Source organism: Ovis aries, chromosome 22 (genome assembly GCF_016772045.2).
Source record: "Ovis aries strain OAR_USU_Benz2616 breed Rambouillet chromosome 22, ARS-UI_Ramb_v3.0, whole genome shotgun sequence".
Taxonomy (NCBI): Eukaryota; Metazoa; Chordata; class Mammalia; order Artiodactyla; family Bovidae; genus Ovis; species Ovis aries.
The window spans coordinates 17702862-17722580 of record NC_056075.1 but is presented as its reverse complement, the minus strand read 5'-3'; the positions used below and the strand labels follow the sequence as shown (position 1 = coordinate 17722580).

General features: G+C 37.2%; 1 protein-coding gene across 1 annotated transcript in view; it reads left to right on the top strand.

Annotated features, from left to right (window-relative positions):
- Positions 1 to 19719, top strand: part of TM9SF3 (transmembrane 9 superfamily member 3) — a 69555-nt gene that overhangs the window by 19782 nt on the left and 30054 nt on the right. Inside the window, exons 3-9 of the mRNA XM_027960457.3 lie at positions 1765 to 1887; positions 4700 to 4860; positions 5847 to 5924; positions 8966 to 9097; positions 11288 to 11454; positions 15880 to 15974; positions 17489 to 17619. Of these exons, the coding sequence (XP_027816258.2) occupies positions 1765 to 1887; positions 4700 to 4860; positions 5847 to 5924; positions 8966 to 9097; positions 11288 to 11454; positions 15880 to 15974; positions 17489 to 17619 (887 nt within the window). The remainder of the gene's footprint in view (positions 1 to 1764; positions 1888 to 4699; positions 4861 to 5846; positions 5925 to 8965; positions 9098 to 11287; positions 11455 to 15879; positions 15975 to 17488; positions 17620 to 19719) is intronic.

Below are 19719 nucleotides of genomic sequence, written 5' to 3'. Positions count from 1 at the left end.
GTTCTTTATACTTTTCTCTTTCTTCTTGGTTTTCGTTTCTCTTCTGTTTTTTAGCTGTTTGTAAGGCCTCCTCAGATAACCACTTTGCCTTCTTGCTTTCTTTTTCTTTGGGATGGTTTTGTTCATTGCTTCCTGTACAATATTATGGACCTTCTTCCATAGTTCTTCAGGCACACTATTTACAAGTTCTAATCCCTTAAATCTATTTGTTACCTTTATTGCATGTTCACAGGGATTTTAATTTAAGTCGTACCTGGCTGGCCTGGTGATTTTCCCTGCTTTCTTTGGTTTAAGCTTGAATTTTGCTATGAGAAGCTGATGATCTGAGCCACAGTCAGCTCCAGGTCTTGTTTTTGCTGTCTGTATACAGCTTCTTTATCTTTGGCTACAAAGAATGTAACCAGTTTGATTTTGGTATTAACATTTGTTGATGTCCATATGTAAAGCTGTCTCTTGTGTTGTTGAAAAAGGGTATTTGCTATGACCAGTGCGTTCTCTTGGCAGAATTGAGTTAGCCTTTGCACTGCTTCATTTTGTTCTCCAAGCCAAACTTGCCTCTTTTTGGATGCAAAGCAATTTTCTTCTCCCACTTTGAGAGTGAGAGTATTACCCTGTCCTTGTTTCATGGGACTTCAGTGTTTCTTGCTCTCCTTGGTTTTATAGTTTTGGGGGATCCACTCTGGGCTGAGCAGTAATGAGGGGAAGCTGTTCTCTCTGTTGAGGACTGGGGAGACACGGTGGTGATATCTGGAGTTACACCTCAGATTGTTACTTCTGGTCTAAATAACATTGTGGATGGCTGTTAATTATGGTTTGGCTGCATTTTATGTTTAAGTTGTTTTAATCAGCATTGAAAATTTTGAGAAATTTAACCTTGTTTCTTGGAGGAAGCTGTTTTTCATGTTCTAAATAACCAGTATTATAGTACAGGAGAACTTAAAAGCAAACATCTGTGCTTTCTTTTTTGTTGTTGTTAAGGTTGATTTCTCTTTTTTCCCCCTCATTGTTTAAGTAGCATAAAAAAAGCAGTTCAGTCCTTTGGTTGGTCATATAGAGTGTTTTTCAGATTTTGTTTTGTTTTGTGTAGAAACTAATGATCCTAAGCACATTTTTGAAAGGTTTATAAGTTAGAGAGCATCTGAACAGTATTTTCAGATAGGAGTATTTTTAAAAGCAGTCAAGAATGGAGATGACTCATCTCAAGGGAACTTTCCAGTAATTTATATACAGTGACACCTGCTGGATAGAGGTTTGCCTTTTAATCTTCCGAATTATGAAAAGTCACTGGCATTTCTCATAGAATCTGTGGCCTCCAGTGACTTGCACTTCCAAGAATGTTCAGATGAATACTAATCTCAGAGATTGTGTAGGTAGAAATTGTTGGCTTTACTTAGGATTATATTTTTGAGTTTTTTTAAATAAAATGAAGCTTTCCTATGTGTTTTAAGCTTTTCATTTCTGTTTTAAATCAGTTTATTCGTTTGAAAATTTTTCTGTAGATGTTCTATATAATTTTCTTTCTATAAGAGACGCATTCTTCACTAATAAGATATCTTTGAAAATAAAGGTGATTAAAGTTCTTTTGTGAAAATCTTACACAGAAGAGGAAAGAATTGTATATTGAATTCCTATATATATATCACCCATGTTCAACTGTTACGAGTAGAAATTTCAACTTCTATAAATGTTGTTTTTGCGTGTGCTAATTTTCCTGTAACTCTTCTGCACTCGAGAGTGCTGATTTGCAGTTTTTATTTTATGTAGATGATGTGATGCCAGGCACTTACTGTGAAATTGACTTAGATAAAGAGAAGAGAGATGCATTTGTGTATGCTATCAAAAACCACTACTGGTACCAGATGTACATAGACGACTTACCAATATGGGGTAAGTACTGTGTGTCACATTCAAAGTTTGGGGGACACTTGCATAATAAGCAAGATTTCTGTAATTCAGGCGATTGTACACCGAATCAATAAATGTGTTTTCACTCTTTTCCACAGAATTATTTTAATACAAATTTTATATGGTCTCCTGTTACTTGAAAGATTTTTGACATTGTGTCAAACTTTACATGAAAATTCCTGAAAATATAACTTTTATACAGTATAATTTTTCAGATTCAAGAAATTAAAAGGTGCTTTGAACAGTCTGAAATATTCCTCTTGCCCCCATTTTTCTCATATCTTACTTTGATTTATCAAATACAATCAAGGGGACTGAATAGGATTTTAAAATTATATGCTAGTTTTATCTTATGCAGAACTGTGGTGGTCTGATTTTTAGGTACGAGAGTCTCCTGAATGACTTGTTTTGCTAGTTTTATGTTATTTTCCAAAAGTCTATTATGTTTAAAAAATTTTTAAACTTTTTTATGTTTTTTTTTTTTTTTTTATATTGTATGTCCTGGTTCGTCTCTGTTGATAGAGAGGAGCAATGGAATAGTAATACCAGTTTGTGCATAATCCGAACATTGTTTGTGCTGGACTTGAGTAAATTACTTAATATGCAAAAGTACAGCCATCTATCATAGCCAGCATGTTTGATCACATTTTTCTCTTAGTGGCGTTTGTTGTTGTTTGTTTTTTGATCTTTGGACATTTGTTCTTATATATAATTAGTACATATAGTTAATAGTCTAATTCTTAAAATTATTAGCAGCCTGCTGTATTCATGAGAAGCAGATTGCAAGACTGAACTGTCAACTCAGAGTTTAATATCGTACTAAGATGGAATTAAGGATCTTCCTTGTAGCTCAGATGGTAAAGAATCTGCCTGCAATGCAGGAGACCCGGGTCCTATCCTTGGGTTGGGAAGATTCTCTAGAGAAGGGAATGGCAATCCACTCCAGTATTCTTGCCTGGAGAATCCCATGGAGAGAGGAGCCTGGCGGGCCACAGTCCATGGGGTCGCAAAGAGTTGGACATGACTGAGCGACTAACACTAAGACTAAGATGGAATTTATAAGAAAGTTACTGTCAAGATATAATTGCATGCAGCATCATTGCTGTGTTGCATGTTAATTAGGTATAAATAGGAAGCATTCCATGTAAATGACTATAATTAGTATAACAGACATTTCTCTGATCAGCTCTGAGGGTAGCAGGAAGATCTGCTGAATACTCGCTGAAGATTTCTGAGCCTGTAGTTTAGGAGAATCCTTTAATCTGGGTTTCCTGTTTTTGGTGAGAGAGCAAGTCCCTCTTCTGCTCTTTTCATTGCTTATGGGTTTCCTGCCTGGAACCTTAGGTTTTTCCAGTCATTTCTTGGGCCTCCATAGCAACATGGCAGCTGTGTTTTCCTGTCTTAACATATATCTTTTTTAGCTCTGGGTTTCTGCCATATTTAGGGCAGATACTTTTGAATGTCCTAGAATGTCTGAACCGTGGAAAACCTTGTCAGAAACAAATCTTTACCTGACTTTTCTTGGGATAAAGGTTTTAGATCTTTTAAAAGTCCCTCAGAGAATGCTTTTCTATTTAGTGTAATTATGTCTCCACCCTCAGAGTTTTCAGAGTAGATGGGTAAATAAACTTCCATGAAATTAATTATTAGCAGGATTTTATTATCCCTCTACAATCTGAAACAAAATGCATCTGTATTCCTTGAACTTGTACCAATTAGAACAACTTTGGTTAATAAGCAAATGATTCTTAATAAAGAAATGATCCCCCCCCCACCCCCCGCAAAGCTTCCATGAGTTGCATTGACCGTAGAGGGAAGACCCAAGGAGTAACTTCTAGGACCTAAGATTCTCTAATGAATTTATAGGCTTGGCTGTAGGGAACATTGGATAACTAACTGACAGTATGAGGATGCAGGAGATGGTCCTCAGCTACTACCTGCTTCCTTGTTTGGGTCTTCTCCTTCAGTATCCCAAATTGTGATCAAAGTGGTCATTTTAACTATTGCCTCATTATCATTTATCTTCAACACTTCTGTCATTTTGTTGACAAAATCCTAAGGATAATTCTAAGACTTGAGGTGTAAAGAGGAGGCGTTTTAAGTTAGGCTTCCCTGGTGGTTCAGATGGTAAAGAATCAGCCTGCAGTGCAGGAGACCCGGGTTTGATCTTTGGATTGGGAAGATCCCCTGGAAAGAAAATGACAGCCTACTGCAGTGTTCTTGCATGGAGAATTCCATGCACAGAGGAGCCTCATGGGCTCCAGCCCATGGAGTCACAAAGAGCTGGACATGACTGAGCAACTAATACTTATATACGTATGTACAACTATCAGGAATGGATTGATCATAGGTTATTAGAGAAAATACGAGACTGGAACTCTGGAAACCTTGGTTTTAATTTTAGTTTGGCCACTAAACTGAGAACCTTGCCAAGTGGTAATATAGTGCTTCCTTGAAATTTTGAGGTACCAGGGAATATAAAGTATATGGTCATAATTATTACAGTGAAGGTGTACTTTGAGGATCAAAGTATGAACTTTGAAGATCAAATTAATGATAGACTATGCTGAGCTGTTCATCACTTTTTTACCATGAAGTGAAAATGGTTTGGGTTTGCCAAGTAGTTAACAAACAGAAGTCCAGCCTGCAGCTCTTCCTTGTCCTAACCGTAAGGAATAATGGTAATGTTGTTGTTTTTTATAAAAATGCCTTTTACTGAGCTTTAGTTTCTAATGTGTTTTAAATATTATAAGTGATGTTACATACCTTGTATGAAGTGTTATTTCTTTTGTAGGTATAGTTGGTGAAGCAGATGAAAATGGAGAAGATTATTATCTTTGGACCTATAAAAAACTTGAAATAGGTTTTAATGGAAATCGAATTGTTGATGTTAATCTTACTAGTGAAGGAAAGGTGAAACTGGTTCCCAATACTAAAATCCAGATGTCATATTCAGTAAGTATGAAAATAATTGTATACAGGAAGAAGTGTTCGTGACTTAACATCAAAAATTAAGTTTTGCAACTTCATGTAGCTTGAAATGGGATGCAACAGAAATACTGCTCAGTATTTCATTTATATAGTAAAAATCTTATTAGACTGTATTTCCCCAGTGTCTGTAAGTAAGCCTGAAAACAAGGAGATTTACTCTAAGTCTGTAGTAATAGATACCTGTTATGCAATGGCAGGACCTACCAGTTGCTTCAGCAAAGTTTACCATTATAACTGAGCAGTTAGCTAACCCAGCCATGTATTCTCATGGTTACTTTTTAGCAGTACTCTTTATCTTTCCTTTTTACTGTTGCAGATTAAGAGATGATGCTATGTTGAAAATTTCTGGATGAGTAGTTTACCATATTTTGCTTTATCAGATGGAATAAGATGCTCTTGCAGAGTAATAGCCCTTTGTAGCTGTCAAGTTAATTCTGTTCTATTAGGATTAAAAGTAATGGAAAGAAGAGAAATCTGATGTAGGTAGCCTCTCTCTTTGTGAGTTTCTTTTCCTGGTAACTAGAATGAGTCCATTGCTATTAGATAGTTTTGAAAGTTTTTCAACCTTTGTGCATATGTACCTAGTACAAATAATGTTTACATAGCTGTATTTATGAAGAAACAGAATCTTTGTAATAAAACTAATGCAATCTAAAGACAAAGATGTTCAGATTCTTAATTTATTTTATTTAGTTATTACCACAGTTATGAGGTCAGAGAATTTAACAGTTAATAATCCTTGAAAACTGAAATGATCACTCTAAGTAAAGTCATAAGTTTTGTTAATACACAGAAAGGGAAGTTAGGTAGTTTTTTTAATCATATATTTCAACTTCTCGGATTGGTAGTAACTTTCTACCATTTCTTAAATTTCTTATTCTTAGAGTATAAATCTTCAAATTTTGCTCAGTATTGTTTACTGTCCTTGATATTCAAATTTTTTTTTTCAGGTAAAATGGAAAAAATCAGATGTAAAATTTGAAGATCGATTTGACAAATATCTTGATCCATCCTTTTTTCAACACAGGGTGGGTAAATTGTGTACTTGAGGACATTCAGTATGTGCTTCAGTCAGTCACACAGTGAGCAATTGCCATCTATAGGGCACAGTGTGAGGGGTGTGAGTCTCAAAGGTTTAACTATAATGCTGAGTTCAGATGTGAGCTCAGAGGGGCCTGAGCACCTGTTAAAGTGGAGCGGCTGTCTGTGGGCCAAAGAAACTGTGTTTGGAGAGTTGCAGCGGAAGATCAGAGTACAGTTTGGGACACGGTGGTTTTGAAGTGTCTTCAAGACATCCAGATGGAGATAATGAGCAGCTAGTTGGATCTGTCAAATGGAGTTCAGAAGAGAGGCCGGGGCTAGAGATAGAAGTCTTGTGGTTGTTGGCATATAAGTAGTATTTAAAGCTGTGAGACCAAATGCAGTTGCCAGGAAAGAGTGTACAGGAATAGAAGAGCACTAAGGACTGAGCCCTGGGGGCAGTAGTGTAAATTTAGAGAGAAAAGTGGAAAACCAGCTCAGCGCTCTGAAGAGATTCTTGTATGGTGTGAAAAAGAATTGTGTGGCATCCTGAAAGCCAGGAGAAGGAAGTCTGTCATTTTCTGATAGAAAGGTTAGTTCTGGATTGTTGCTGGTGGGCCAGTAAGATGAGTACTGACAGTAACTGTGGATTCATCTGGAGTCATCAGTGAACTTGACAAAGAACAAGTTTGGTATAGTAGTGGGGCACAGTCTCAACAGAGCTGGTGTAAGAGAGAATGAAGGGAGAGTAATTGGAGGCAACAAGTCTGGCTATTAATGGGAGTGAAGAAATGGTGCAGTAGTCAGCAGGAAAGATGGGACCAGGAGGGAGTTGGGGTGTTTTTTGTTTTGTTTTTTGAAATGTAAGGAAAACATGTTTGTATGTTGATGGGGTTCCGTAAAGAATACAAAACTGACGATGCAGAAGATGGGGAAGAATTAATGAGCCTTTTCCCTTGAGTAGGCAGGAGTGGATGGGACCTACTGGGAAGCATCGGGATTGTTTGTTATACAGTGACTTACAAGCACAGACTTAGGAGCTCCAACTGCATGTAAACCCAGTCTCTGTCATTTACTGTAACCTTGGTGAGAGGACTCAGTTCTTTAGCTTTGTTTCAACAGTGAAGCGAGGGTTATACTACCCTGCAGAGCTGTTGTGAAACTCCATTTGACTATGTTTATAAAACCTCTGGTATAAAACCTTCGATAGCAGGTGCTCAAGAAGAAGCAGCACTGGTGGTTATATTAATCTCCACTGTTCTAATGTTTGTGGTAAACCTGGAGTGCTACTTTTAGGGCTGGCAACACTAGAGGGTGCTGGAGGCAGCAGTTCAGAGGGTCAGTCACTGCTGTGTGACATCTCGTTTCTTTATTGTTTTAAAGAAATATTTCCCTTGGTTAATAACTTCAGAATCATACAACATTTTATAATTTGGGGGATAAAGGGATACTATAAAATGTCAGGTTATTAGTAGTACATTATAATAGGTATTAAAGTTTGCATCTTTGATTAGAAAATAGAGAGCTTTGCTAGAAATTTTAACATTTGGGGGCATATCTTTCTTACTACCAAATAGTAACTATATAAAACTTCTATTCAAAAATTTGATAAATTGAAAAAAGCTATGAGGTGTGTGTGTGTGTGTATATATATACACATATATATGTATGTATAATTTTTTTCTCTCTTGTCCTTTTCTGGGTCATTAATTTCCAGAGTAGCAGAAACAAATCTTTGTAAAAACCTATTATTATACAGTGCATTTATAAATCTTAAGAGATACTTTTGTGAGAAACTTTATATGTGAATAGGTTAGGTTTGATATGCAAGCTACCTTGGTGGCTTAGAAGGTAAAGAGTCTGCCTGCAATGCAGGAGACTTGGGTTCAATCCCTGAAGTCAGGAAGATACCCTGGAGAAGGAAATGGTAACCCATTCCAGTATTCTTGGATGGAAAATCCCATGGATGGAGGAGCCTAGTGGGCTACCATCCATGGAGTCGCAGAGTTGGACACAACTGAGTGACTAACACTTTCTCTTTGATATGTGAAAAAATAGGGAATGTCACTGTAAGTTTTAGAGAAGTGATATATGAACATGATGTTTCAGAAAGATATACTGGATTAGCTGTTACAGGATAGACTGAGAGGAAGGGGAAAGGCCAAACATAAAGGTCATCACCTAGGAGGCCACTAGAGCTGTCAGATGAGAGGTGATGGCTTGGGAGTGGAGAGGAAGGGGGAAAAATGAAATGAGAGAGAAGAGAAGTTTTGAAACTATCCCTAAGGAAGAATTTTTGGGAATTAAAATGTAGAGAAATTCTTGGACAGTGCCACAGACATAGTTGAAGTCATATGTGCTGCATCTGAACATAATTTTTTTACAAATGTATGGGTGGAATCAAAGTCAAGAGCCTTGGGGACGTTGAGAAACTATGGAATACCTAAGAGTTCTCTGTTCTGTGGATAGGAAGGTGGCTTAAGTCCATGGCACCCAACTATGATGGTTTAGTCTTATCATTTTGATAAGGTTTTCAGGTTGTTGCTCAGTTAGAGGGAAGGGAACTAATATTTATTGAGTATTCACCGACCTGTGCCAGACAATGGTGACATGTGGCTTACATATATATTAAAATATACAAATCACTTATGATATAGTATCATTTCCTTCATTTTTGATGAAGGAAAGCTGGGGTCAGGGCTTGTGTTTGAACTGTGTTTTGATTCCAAAACCCATGTTCTTTCTCTGTAATACTGAATAGCATACTCAGTGTGGCCAAATTGTACTTCATTTGTACACTTTGATTGTGATAATCTATATATACAGTATCATACTTTTAATGCATCTGAAGCTTACTGGAAAGAAAGCCAATCTCTTTGATTACTCTTCTCTAGTGTATTTTAATTTTGGATTTTCATGTAAAAGTTTTAGAAGATTTTTCTGTTTTTTTTTTTTTTCTTTTGCATAAGCATTCTATTGTCGTCATGAAACCTATGAATTTTGTAACTGGTATTTCATGTAAGTAATACTTTATTTTCTGTTATTCTAGATTCACTGGTTTTCAATTTTCAACTCCTTCATGATGGTTATCTTCTTGGTGGGCTTAGTTTCAATGATTTTAATGAGAACTTTAAGAAAAGATTATGCCCGGTATAGTAAAGAAGAAGAAATGGATGACATGGTAAGCAAACATTTTATTAATACATTGTATTTACAAAACAATTTAACTCAAGTGTTTCTGAATGTTGGAACTGGGTTTATAATCCTGAGATCAGCTGATCTTTAGAATTCAGAATTTTCAGGCTTTAGAAAGATATAAACTCCAATCAGATGTTTTAATGTTTTTAAGTGCCCTGATTAAATGTCCTATAATCAAATACATTAATGTGTTTTCAGTAAAACATATGAATGTTCATCCTAAGTGGGATGAATAAAATAAACAGTGTAAGTAATCTCTTGTTAGATCAGTCTTGAGATTTGCCAACAGAGAAGGATATGTCAAGCTTGTGAAACAGACTCACTTTTCAGAGCTTTTGATTTCAGAATTGCAGCTAGGAGGTTGTCGACTTGTATTGGTATCATTCTAATGCTGCGAAATGTTGCATAAAATTAAGAGTGAGTGGAAAGATTGATTTACATTTAGTTCAGATGGTTCAGAGGTTTGCTTTTGAAATTATTTTTACTAAATTATAGAACAGTGTTGTAAATTAGCAAAAAGTATGGTTTTTTTGGTTTGTTTGTTAATTCTTTTGACCACACTGCACAACTTGTGGGATCTTAGTTCCTCGGCAAGGGGTTGAACCCATGCCCTTGACAGTGAAAGCGCAGTGTCCTGATCATCAGGGAATGTTAATGGCTAATCTTTTTTTTTTTCCCCCCTTTTTTAAAACTGAAGTATAGTTAATTTACAGTGTTGTGTTAGTATCAAATGTACAGCAGAGTGATTCAGTTGTTAATGAATATTCTGTGTAGATATGTTCCATCATTAAATAAGCTTGGAAAACAGTTAAATAAAAACTTTAATATGCATATGTGTCTTATGAAATATCAGAGGATAGATGAACTATTTCAGTTCAGTTCAGTTGTTGACAAAACACGGTCCACTGAAGAAGGGAATGGCAAACCACTGCAGTATTCTTGCCTGAGAACCCCATGAACAGTATGAAAACGTGAAATATTTGCTGCCTCTCAAATATAGCTGACCCAGACCATTCCCCCTCCCCTGCTGCCACCGAAAGAAACCCAGAGATTATCTTGAGGGTCTGATTGATATTTCTTAAGAAACTCTGTTTTAGATATTTGCTTACTCAGGTTGAAAAGGCATAATTGAATGTTTTGTTTAAAAAAGCACTATAGACAGCATATTAAAAAGCAGAGACATTACTCTGCCAACAAAAGTTCGTCTAGTCAAAGCCCTGGTTTTTCCAGTAGTCATGTATGGCTTTAGAGTTGGCCCATAAAGAAAGCTGAATGCCAAAGAATTGATGTTTTTAACTGTGGTATTAGAGAAGACTCTTGAGAGTCCCTTGGACTGCAAGGAAATCCAACCAGTCCATCCTAGAGGAAATCAGTCCTGAATATTCACTGGAAGGACTGATGCTGAAGCTGAAACTTCAGTAATTTGGCCACCTGATGTGAAAAACTGACTCACTGGAAAAGACCCTGATGCTGGGAAAGATTGAAGGCAGAAGGAGAAGGGGACGACAGGATGAGATGGTTGAATGGCATCACTGACTCAATGGAGATGAATTTGAGCAAACTCTGGGAGTTGGTGATGGACAGGGAAGCCTGGCATGCTGCCATCCATGGGGTCGCAAGGAGTAGGACATGACTGAGCGACTGAACTGACTGATAGTTATTTAACTATTCGATATATTCCCCGTGTATTTTCTTAGGCTCCAGGCTATAAGGGGCATTTCTGCATTGCTAGGGCATCTAGTACTGGTTTTAATCTTCTCTTTTGCGCTCCACCTGGGCCCTGGTCATACATGAGCCATAGTCATGATGTAATGTCAAGAATAGCATCTGAAGGTAATGTTCAGAGAGCCGCTGGGCTTTTCTCCCTGTGTTACCATTTCTTTTTGTTCCTAGACCTTTTCTTTTTCCATTCTTTGAGATTTTCTGAGTACAGCCAGGAGCCACCTTTCTGAATTTCAGTAATATCACACTTTATAACATAATAAGTTATTAAGGCAGAAATTATTTTAAATTTGAAATGTCTTTTTGATATTTTGAAACTTTTAATAGCTCTGAATTTGTAGGGAGGGAACTTACAACTGTAGTTGTAATTTTTTAAGCTATTTTATGTATTTTAATTTCATTCTGGATTATTTTCTTTTCTCTCAACATATATATATATATATATATATAGGATAGAGACCTTGGAGATGAATATGGATGGAAGCAGGTGCACGGAGATGTATTTAGACCATCAAGTCACCCACTGATATTTTCCTCTCTCATTGGTTCTGGATGTCAGATATTTGCTGTATCTCTCATTGTTATTATTGTTGCCATGATAGAAGATTTGTATACAGAGTAAGTTCATATGTTTATAACTTTATTACTTTTTCATTGTTCTTGAATAGTTTTAATAATTGAACCTTTAAGTCAATCACATTAAATATCTGCTGATTCTAATTATCTTAGAATTTTAAAAGCATAAGTGCCATTATTGCAAACAGATAATGAACAGTATTCTGCAGCTATAATAAGTATACTTTCCTGTTATCTTCTAAAATTACTAACCTTACTGAATACTTTGTTTGGTTATAAAGATTATTTTTCATTAGAGGTATGAGCAGAATTACAAATCAAGAGTTCTATGAAAGCTGAAGGTCCAATTAGGTCTTCCTAAGAAGCACTCAAGGATTACCCATTTACTGAGTTAGTACTTCATATTTGCCTCCGAAACTTGGAGCTCTACAGAATATAGAAGAAAGCATTATAAATAACACTAACACTAAAAAGAGTGGTGGAAAGGCACATGAGGTTAGAAAAATAATTGCATGGTTTTTCCTTTATTCTGTCTTTACATGGTTTCTGGTACACTGTTCCTTTGAAGACAAAACCAGTTGGAAGATATTTTTAATGTGAGGCCTTTGGATCCTAAGAAAAAGTTGTACATTCATGGAGATCTTAAGTCTTTATTGAGTAGTCCTATAACCTTGTGCTCAGAGAGCCATGACCTCAACAAAGCAAAAACACTCTGAGCCTGGGGTGTAGATGCCGCCCTATGAAGTCCTCAGTCAGAATGATACTTGTCTGCTGTTACATTTCATACCTCTATTTCAGTTCCTGATGGTGCTTGCTTATATATGCCTGGCATTTGGTGGACAAGTGACAAATTGTTGCTGAAAGCATGGCTCGTTAGTTACATATTAAATGTTTAACTCTACATTATTGTTCCTTGCACTGGTCAGTAAGTTCTTTGAGAGTAGAGACTGGGTCTTATCTTTGCATTCTTTGAGTACCTAAAGAACTTTGTGTATTCAAGTTTCTCAGTCAGTGCTTATTGAACTGAAATGAATGATGTATTAATTGACGAAGGTATTTCTCTGTAGTTTGTTATATTTCTTTAATATAACCTTTGTACTTTAGTTACCACATAAACCTTAAAATAACTGGCCAAAACCTAAACTTCAGTGTTTTGTAGGTAGTTCTAATTTTAAGATATAATATATTTCAAGTAAACTAAATCTCAAATTCAAGAAAAGCTGCACTGGTAGGCAGATTCTTTATCACTAGTGCCATCTGTGAAGCCCCTTCCTACATGAGACTACATCATCCTTCACATTAAATACTGGATTAAATTCATCACTATGGAATTGACGCTGACTGTATAGTCACAGTGTTAGAATTTAGTAGTGGGTAACCTCTGCTAGGGGTTTCCCAGATGGTGCTAGTGGTAAAGAACCTGCCTGCCAGTGTAGGTAGACATAGAGACACAGGTTTGATCCCTGGGTTGGGAAGATCTCCTGGAGGAGGAAGTGACAACCCACTCCAGTACCCTTGCCTAGAGAATCCCGTGGACAGAGGAGCCTGCAGGCTGCAGTCCATAGGGTCGCGCAGAGTCAGACATGACTGAAGCGACTTAGCACACACACATGCAACCTGTCCTAGAATCAAAATTTTTGCTTTGTTCTTTCTCAAATGTTAATATTTCAATGTTGGCAGTTCATTTTTTAATGCTGAAGCTGTTCTGCTTATGGACCTTCAGCTTATAGAAATAAGAAACCACACCTAATAGATGCTTATTAGCAGGCAAGTAGGCTGCAGTCCATGAGGTTACTGAGAATCGGACACGACTGAGCAACTTCATTTTCACTTTTCACTTTCATGCATTGGAAAAAGAAATGGCAACCCACTCCAGTGTTCTTGCCTGGAGAATCCCAGGGATGGGGGAGCCTGATAGGCTGCTGTCTGTGGGGTTGCACAGAGTCAGACACGACTGAAGCGACTTAGCAGCAGCAGCATGCATTGTTATTTAAGCCTGTCATTGTTATCAGTGGTTTTTCTACCATTTGAAGTGAACATACTTGATCACTTACATGATAAGTACTACACCTATGAATATTATTATGAGATCAAAGTGACTAACCTTACTGAGGTTCCATCTTAGTAGCTTTATGCTCATTAGCTCATTTAATCCTCACATCAGCCCTCTGAAGGGACTAGTATTATCTTTAGCCTGCAGATGAGAAAGGTGAAGCTCAGGGAGGTTGAGTAATTTGAGTAAGATAACACAACTATTAGTAAGATGTGTTAGTAAGATGAGATTTGAACCTCGATACTCTTCCCTGATAGCTTAGATGATAAAAGTCTGCCTGCAATGTGGGAGACCCAGGTTCAATCCCTTGGTCAGGAAGATCCCCTGAAGAAGGAAATGGCAACCCACTCCAGTATTACTGTCTGGAAAATCCTATGGACAGAGGAGCCTGGCGGACTACAGTCCATGGGGTTGCTAATAGTCAGACACGACTGAGCAACTGACACTCACCGCTTTCACTCTGACTCCAGAACTTGTCTCTTAACTTTCAGTGCTCTAGATATGAAGATAGAGGTAATTAAAATGCATAGTGACGAGAAAATGAAAAAAACTTGCATGTAAAATTTGTAAGACTCACTCCAGGAGTCGATATCTCAAGGATTCTAGAGGATAAAAAGCAGATAAATGTGTAACCTGTGAAAATTACTTTGTTCAGTGATGATTGTGGCAATCAGGGAAGAAGAAAATACTTAGATAGATAGAAGATCAGCATCAGGGTGGATGTGCCAATTAGTGTGATATTGACCCTGGAGAAAGCATGGTATTTGAGAAGGTATGAGTAAGTCTGGTAAAATGCTCTGCAGTGGTGGGATGGCAAGTGTAGGTAAAGTGGCTACTTAGATATCACCCTCTCTCCCCCCACCCCCAGTTTTAGAGAGATGAGCAAGGATGGTTCTATACTTCAGTAGATTTCTTCGTTGTAAATGAAAATGGTCTATTTTGGGTGAAAAATGCCCATAAGATATTTACGAACAAATGGTGCAAGGGTATATCTGATTTTTGAAACTGTAGCTTATTCTCACACTTCCACTTAGTGGAAATCTCTCTGGGGATTGCAAATTTAACTCCCTAGTCATTTTGGACTCTTAGTCACATGACAGCAGCCTGAGCTCTGTCAGTGTCTGTGTCAGAGTCCACACGCCCGGGAATAAGCAAAATGATCAGTTTTTTAATGATAGTCTGGAAAAAAAAGTTAGTACTTGCAGTGTTTAATTGTATTCTTGAAAAACCAAATTTGGCTTTTCAAACTGATTAACTCTGAGAGACCCACAATCTTTTAAACATGAGAAACAAACATATTGCTGCCACGTTTACTTTTTAGCTATATATTTATGTCATTGAGTATTATAAGTGTTCTAACATACACATTACTTTAAGAAATTGAGCTTACCTGTTTGAGCAAAAAAGTGGTACATGTTTCAAAACTGTATGATGCCTCTGTAAGTCTACGTAGACAGACAATGGAATGTAATAATTATTATCCAGAAGATGGTTAATTTTTGAAAGTTGTATATCCTTCCAGAGCACATATTAGTGTGATATTCTTGTAAGCTGTGTTTAAAAGAGTATTCTTTAACTCAAATTAACAAGGCTATATGTTCTGTCTATAGATTTTTACCTTCCTAGTTGTGGTGAGTTTCAGAAATGGTCTTTATATTTAGTTAAGTACATTTCTATATTATGACAGATGATGCTGTCATTTTATCATTTTAATATTTCTCTTTGCAGTTAGGCATTTAACATATTTTTGTCCAGTTTTGTTCAGTAGGAGAGTTGATCTGAATTGCCTAGATAGCATTACTGGAAGAAGAGGTTAGAAATTATTGATCTGAGTTAATGTTGATTTGTAGACCTATGGATTTTTAAAAACAATTTTAACAGTATAAGGGAAACTAAATAGAAGTCTCAGTACTATACCATTTAAAGTAATAGTAGTAATATAGGTTACAGTACTTCCATTTTATTTCTGTCAGCAGGCAAGACTCTTAAGCAGCTAATCTATAAAGAGAAATATCCTAATTAATTTTCTTGACAGATGAGTATTCTTTGCCGTGTGATGTGATTGGTTCACAAGGTTGGGAAACAGTTTCAGTGCCAGCTTCTAGTCTGTTTGCCAAAGAAATGTGAAATGTTTGTTAGGAATATTATGAAATTTAACTTCAAATTTAAAAAAAGTAGGATCAGTCTGTTACCGTTTACATGCAATTTTAACTAGAAATTCATTCACTGGGCAACCTTTTGAGGTCCGCTGCAGTCCAGGAATACATTTTTTCTGTTACTGCTAAATTTGATATTAGCATAATATCAGTGATATTAGTCTTTGATATTAAACTGATGTTAACGTGATAGACTGTATGATAGTGTCTTTAAATCATTGGTCTTAGTTTATCATATATGCTGTTTTGCCTTTTTAGGAGGGGGTCGATGCTTAGTACAGCCATATTTGTCTACGCTGCTACATCTCCAGTGAATGGTTATTTTGGAGGAAGTCTGTATGCTAGACAAGGAGGTAATTTCTGAGTTACTGTTTGTGTTTTTAATTACAGATGCTAATATTTCACTGTGAGGTATATGGCGTTTAAAATGCACAGTGTAGCTGTTATAAAGTCGTTTGTTATCCAGTTTCACATAATCTCCACTGAACCTATTACATGTTCTCATCTGCTTTTTATGGAATCCTTACATTTTATTTCCTAAAATTATGAATAATTAGTAGGTTATCTCCATTGTCCACTGTGAAGTTAGGCCTAAGGAAGCTGTGGGAGAGAGTGTACTTAAGTGATTATTTCGCTTTGAGGTGTCTGGTTCCCTAGCAGTGCTCCACAGGAGGCTTCCTCATAGACTCTGCAGCTTTACAGCTGAGCATAAAGGCATGTGTCATGGTTTATGGATATATGTCTGGGCAGTGGGAGGATAATAGGAAGGAAAGCTGTTGATTTCTGTTGACCCTTAAATACTTATCAAAGGATCCTGTGGAAAGATTTTCTGTCACAATCTTTTGCTAAAGGAGCTTCATCTGAAATACCCCCTTGCTTCTTTACTGTTGTGACCTGAAAAGGATGGGTGTTCATGTATGATGCGAGGTTTCTGCCTTGTGGTGTTTCTTTCTGTGATGGCATTTACGGTCTTTAAGCTCCTTGGTTTTCCCTGTCATTGGCTGGGGTCAGAAAAGTGATATACAAAGTAGCAGACTTGCATGTTTCAGTTTGTGAAGGAAAGGTTGTTGAAAGATGTTAGAATTCTATTCCTCAGGATGGAGACTTCCTACTGTGATTTTCCCAGCCCTTCCTAAGCAGTGTCAGCATTAGAGGATCCTGCCCTTCTTTTAGTAGGCTAGAGGAGCTCAGAGCACAGGATTATTTAAAATTCCCCCAGGATATCCTGGTTTACTATGACTTTTAAAGAAAATTGGTCCTGTCAGACTTAATGTGGTCTAACTGTAAACAGAGATAATTCTTTGGATTGCCTGGAGTATCATTGCAGATTCCTGACTTTTTTTTAGCTGTTCAGTTTCTCTGTTCTCCCTCTGGATATGGGAAATGAGTCTTAGCACGCAGATCTACCATCCTGAGGAAGTAAGGATGCCTGAGGTAATGCCTGCTTTGAATTTGATCTGAAAACTAGTTAGGCTAAGAGCTGTACAGTTTATGGTCTCTAGAAAAGTCTCCACAGCAGAAACAGGTTACTCAAAACAGGAAATTGAACATAAATTCACTTTTAGTCTGATTGCAAGTGAAGAACACCCAACCAAACTTACTTTACTACACTTGTTCTTGAAAGTTGGCAGAGTTCAGACTTGAGCCTAGGAGTATCAGATTTTACCAAGAGTAACCTAACGGTTCTTTTCTGATTGACAGTGTCCTGAGGAGATCTGATTATGTCCATTTCCTACATTGAAAGTGTAGGAAAAGAGAATGCTAGAAAAGAGCTGGAACTTCATAAGAGAAATAGCCACCTTTCAAACACTGATGCATATCTGTCTACCTGGCTTCTCTGATTGTTACAGTTTCCCTTTTCTTTCAGGAAGGAGATGGATAAAGCAGATGTTCATTGGTGCATTCCTTATCCCTGCTATGGTGTGTGGCACTGCCTTCTTCATCAATTTCATAGCCATTTATTACCATGCTTCAAGAGCCATTCCTTTTGGAACAATGGTGAGCTGCTCGAATCTTACTTTTAAACTGAGAGTATATTGGTGATGGACAGGGAGGCCTGGCGTGCTGCAGTCCATGGGGTCACAAAGAGTCGGACACGACTGAACTGACTGACTGACTGATAAGCATTGTAATATAAGGTCTACTGTCTGTCCAGGGTACCTCTAAACTAGGAGGTACCTTAAGTATAACAGCTGCCTTTTACTATTTGCAGCCAGTCCCTACTCAGTCCTGGAAAGTTAGGTAAAGAAAATTTTTCTTGATTTTGTCAACCAATGAAGTGAAAGGTCAACTTTAAAGTAAGACAAAAGAGAACACTGTTTATTAGAAATGAGGGAAACTGGTGAGTGTATTGCAGAGGAAGGATGATGACACAGAAGAAACATGGGTGTTTTAAGGTGATCGTTGAGGGCACTGGTGAAGTGAAGACTGTGACTTTTTTTTTTTTTTGGTAACTACTAATTTTAGAACCTCACGAAAGCATTTATATTAATATTGATAACTTACATGCTATAAATATTAAAATCCTATTTTATATCTTACACGTTATCACAAAGTTTGAAATGTTGTAAATTTTTAAAATATATTAAAACGAAAGCACAGGAATACTGGTGCTTTATAGAGGTAACTCACAGTCTCTCGATTCTTCCAGTTGTTAATCATTTTATTAGAAGCAGAATTTTAGGCCTAGAGTAGACTTCGGGCTCAGTGTACACTTGTGCAGACATGTACACACACATGCACACACAAGTTGCAAGGTGGTTACTGTTTTTCAGAGAGGTAAGATAACGCTTAACGTCATTTAGATTCAGTGGCAGAACTGCAGCTGGAACCTGTATCTCTGTCTGAATTTTAACCTTGTTTTGGGTTTCTTTCTATCATGTGGGAATTATTGAGTGGTCTCAGAAAAGTCCAGATGATTGGTTGTTTTACAGTCCAAGTTTTTCAGAGATACTGTGCACATATGTTTTTATTAAATCTTTAATAATTTTCATTTAGGAATATTTTGCAGATTGCTTCAAAATTGGAAGCTTTTTTTGGTTTGTATTTTGTTTTTGCAAGTCACAGATGCTGATAATGGTTAGGAAAGGGTAAAAGAATTAGTAACATTGAGAACTGGAAAATAATTTGCTTTATAGTAGTTCTAGGCCATCAGAAATTATAGAGAGAGTCAAGTTACTTAGAGGTGCTGGGGTCCTGCCCCGGCTTGGATCCAGGGTATCCGAAGTGTGACGGCATCGGCGAAAAGAATGATTTAGAGGGAGGTAAGGAAAGAATGTTGTAGATAAGAAAATAGAGGAGAGAAAGAGGCTGATATTCCTTGTTTTACATAGAAAGCCAATAAAACTCCGAGACAAGGAGTTTGCCCTGTTCATGGAGGCCACAGGTGCCCTCCCGGTCTCCCGAGGGAGTGAAGACGTAGAACGTCTTCCTGTTCAGGTCTTAGAAACCCACGCAGATAAGTGAACTCAGGGAGCCTCCTTACTCCAAGGGATCAGCCTGGAAAAGAAAGTAAGAGAGAGAAAAAAAGAAAAACATTGGGTGACCAAGCTTCTTCGAGCGAGGCCCCTTTTTTTATTTTCAAAAGGGTCTTTTATACCTTTACTTGTACAGAGGAAAATGAAAGATGCAAAGTCATACAGAGTCACCCCAAACATTACATCTGTTTTGTCTTTATCGAAACCAGGATTTTTTCTGCAAACCTTTCCCATAGACAATGTTGTGTACATTATCTTCTGGCCTTGGAGGCCTGTGGACATTTTATGACCCTCTTTTGATAAAGGCTACTCAACCAGAAAACTTATTTTCCCTTGAAATGTTTTTTCTTTATGTTTCTAATCTATGTCAGCCTCAGAAAATGCCAAACAGAGTTACATTTCTCACAGAGTAAAGGTGCAGTGAGTTACAAGAAAGAACCAATTAGCTCAAAGATCTGATGTGGGTAAATTCAAGGCTACACTTGTTTTTCTTACATTCCAACTATGTTAACTAATGCACTCCCAGTTGCACAGTGGATAAGAGATATGGGAACTTAGCAACAAGCTTTGGCCCTATAATGAAATCCTACACCAGCACTACTCTAATAACTTTTAACTGTTT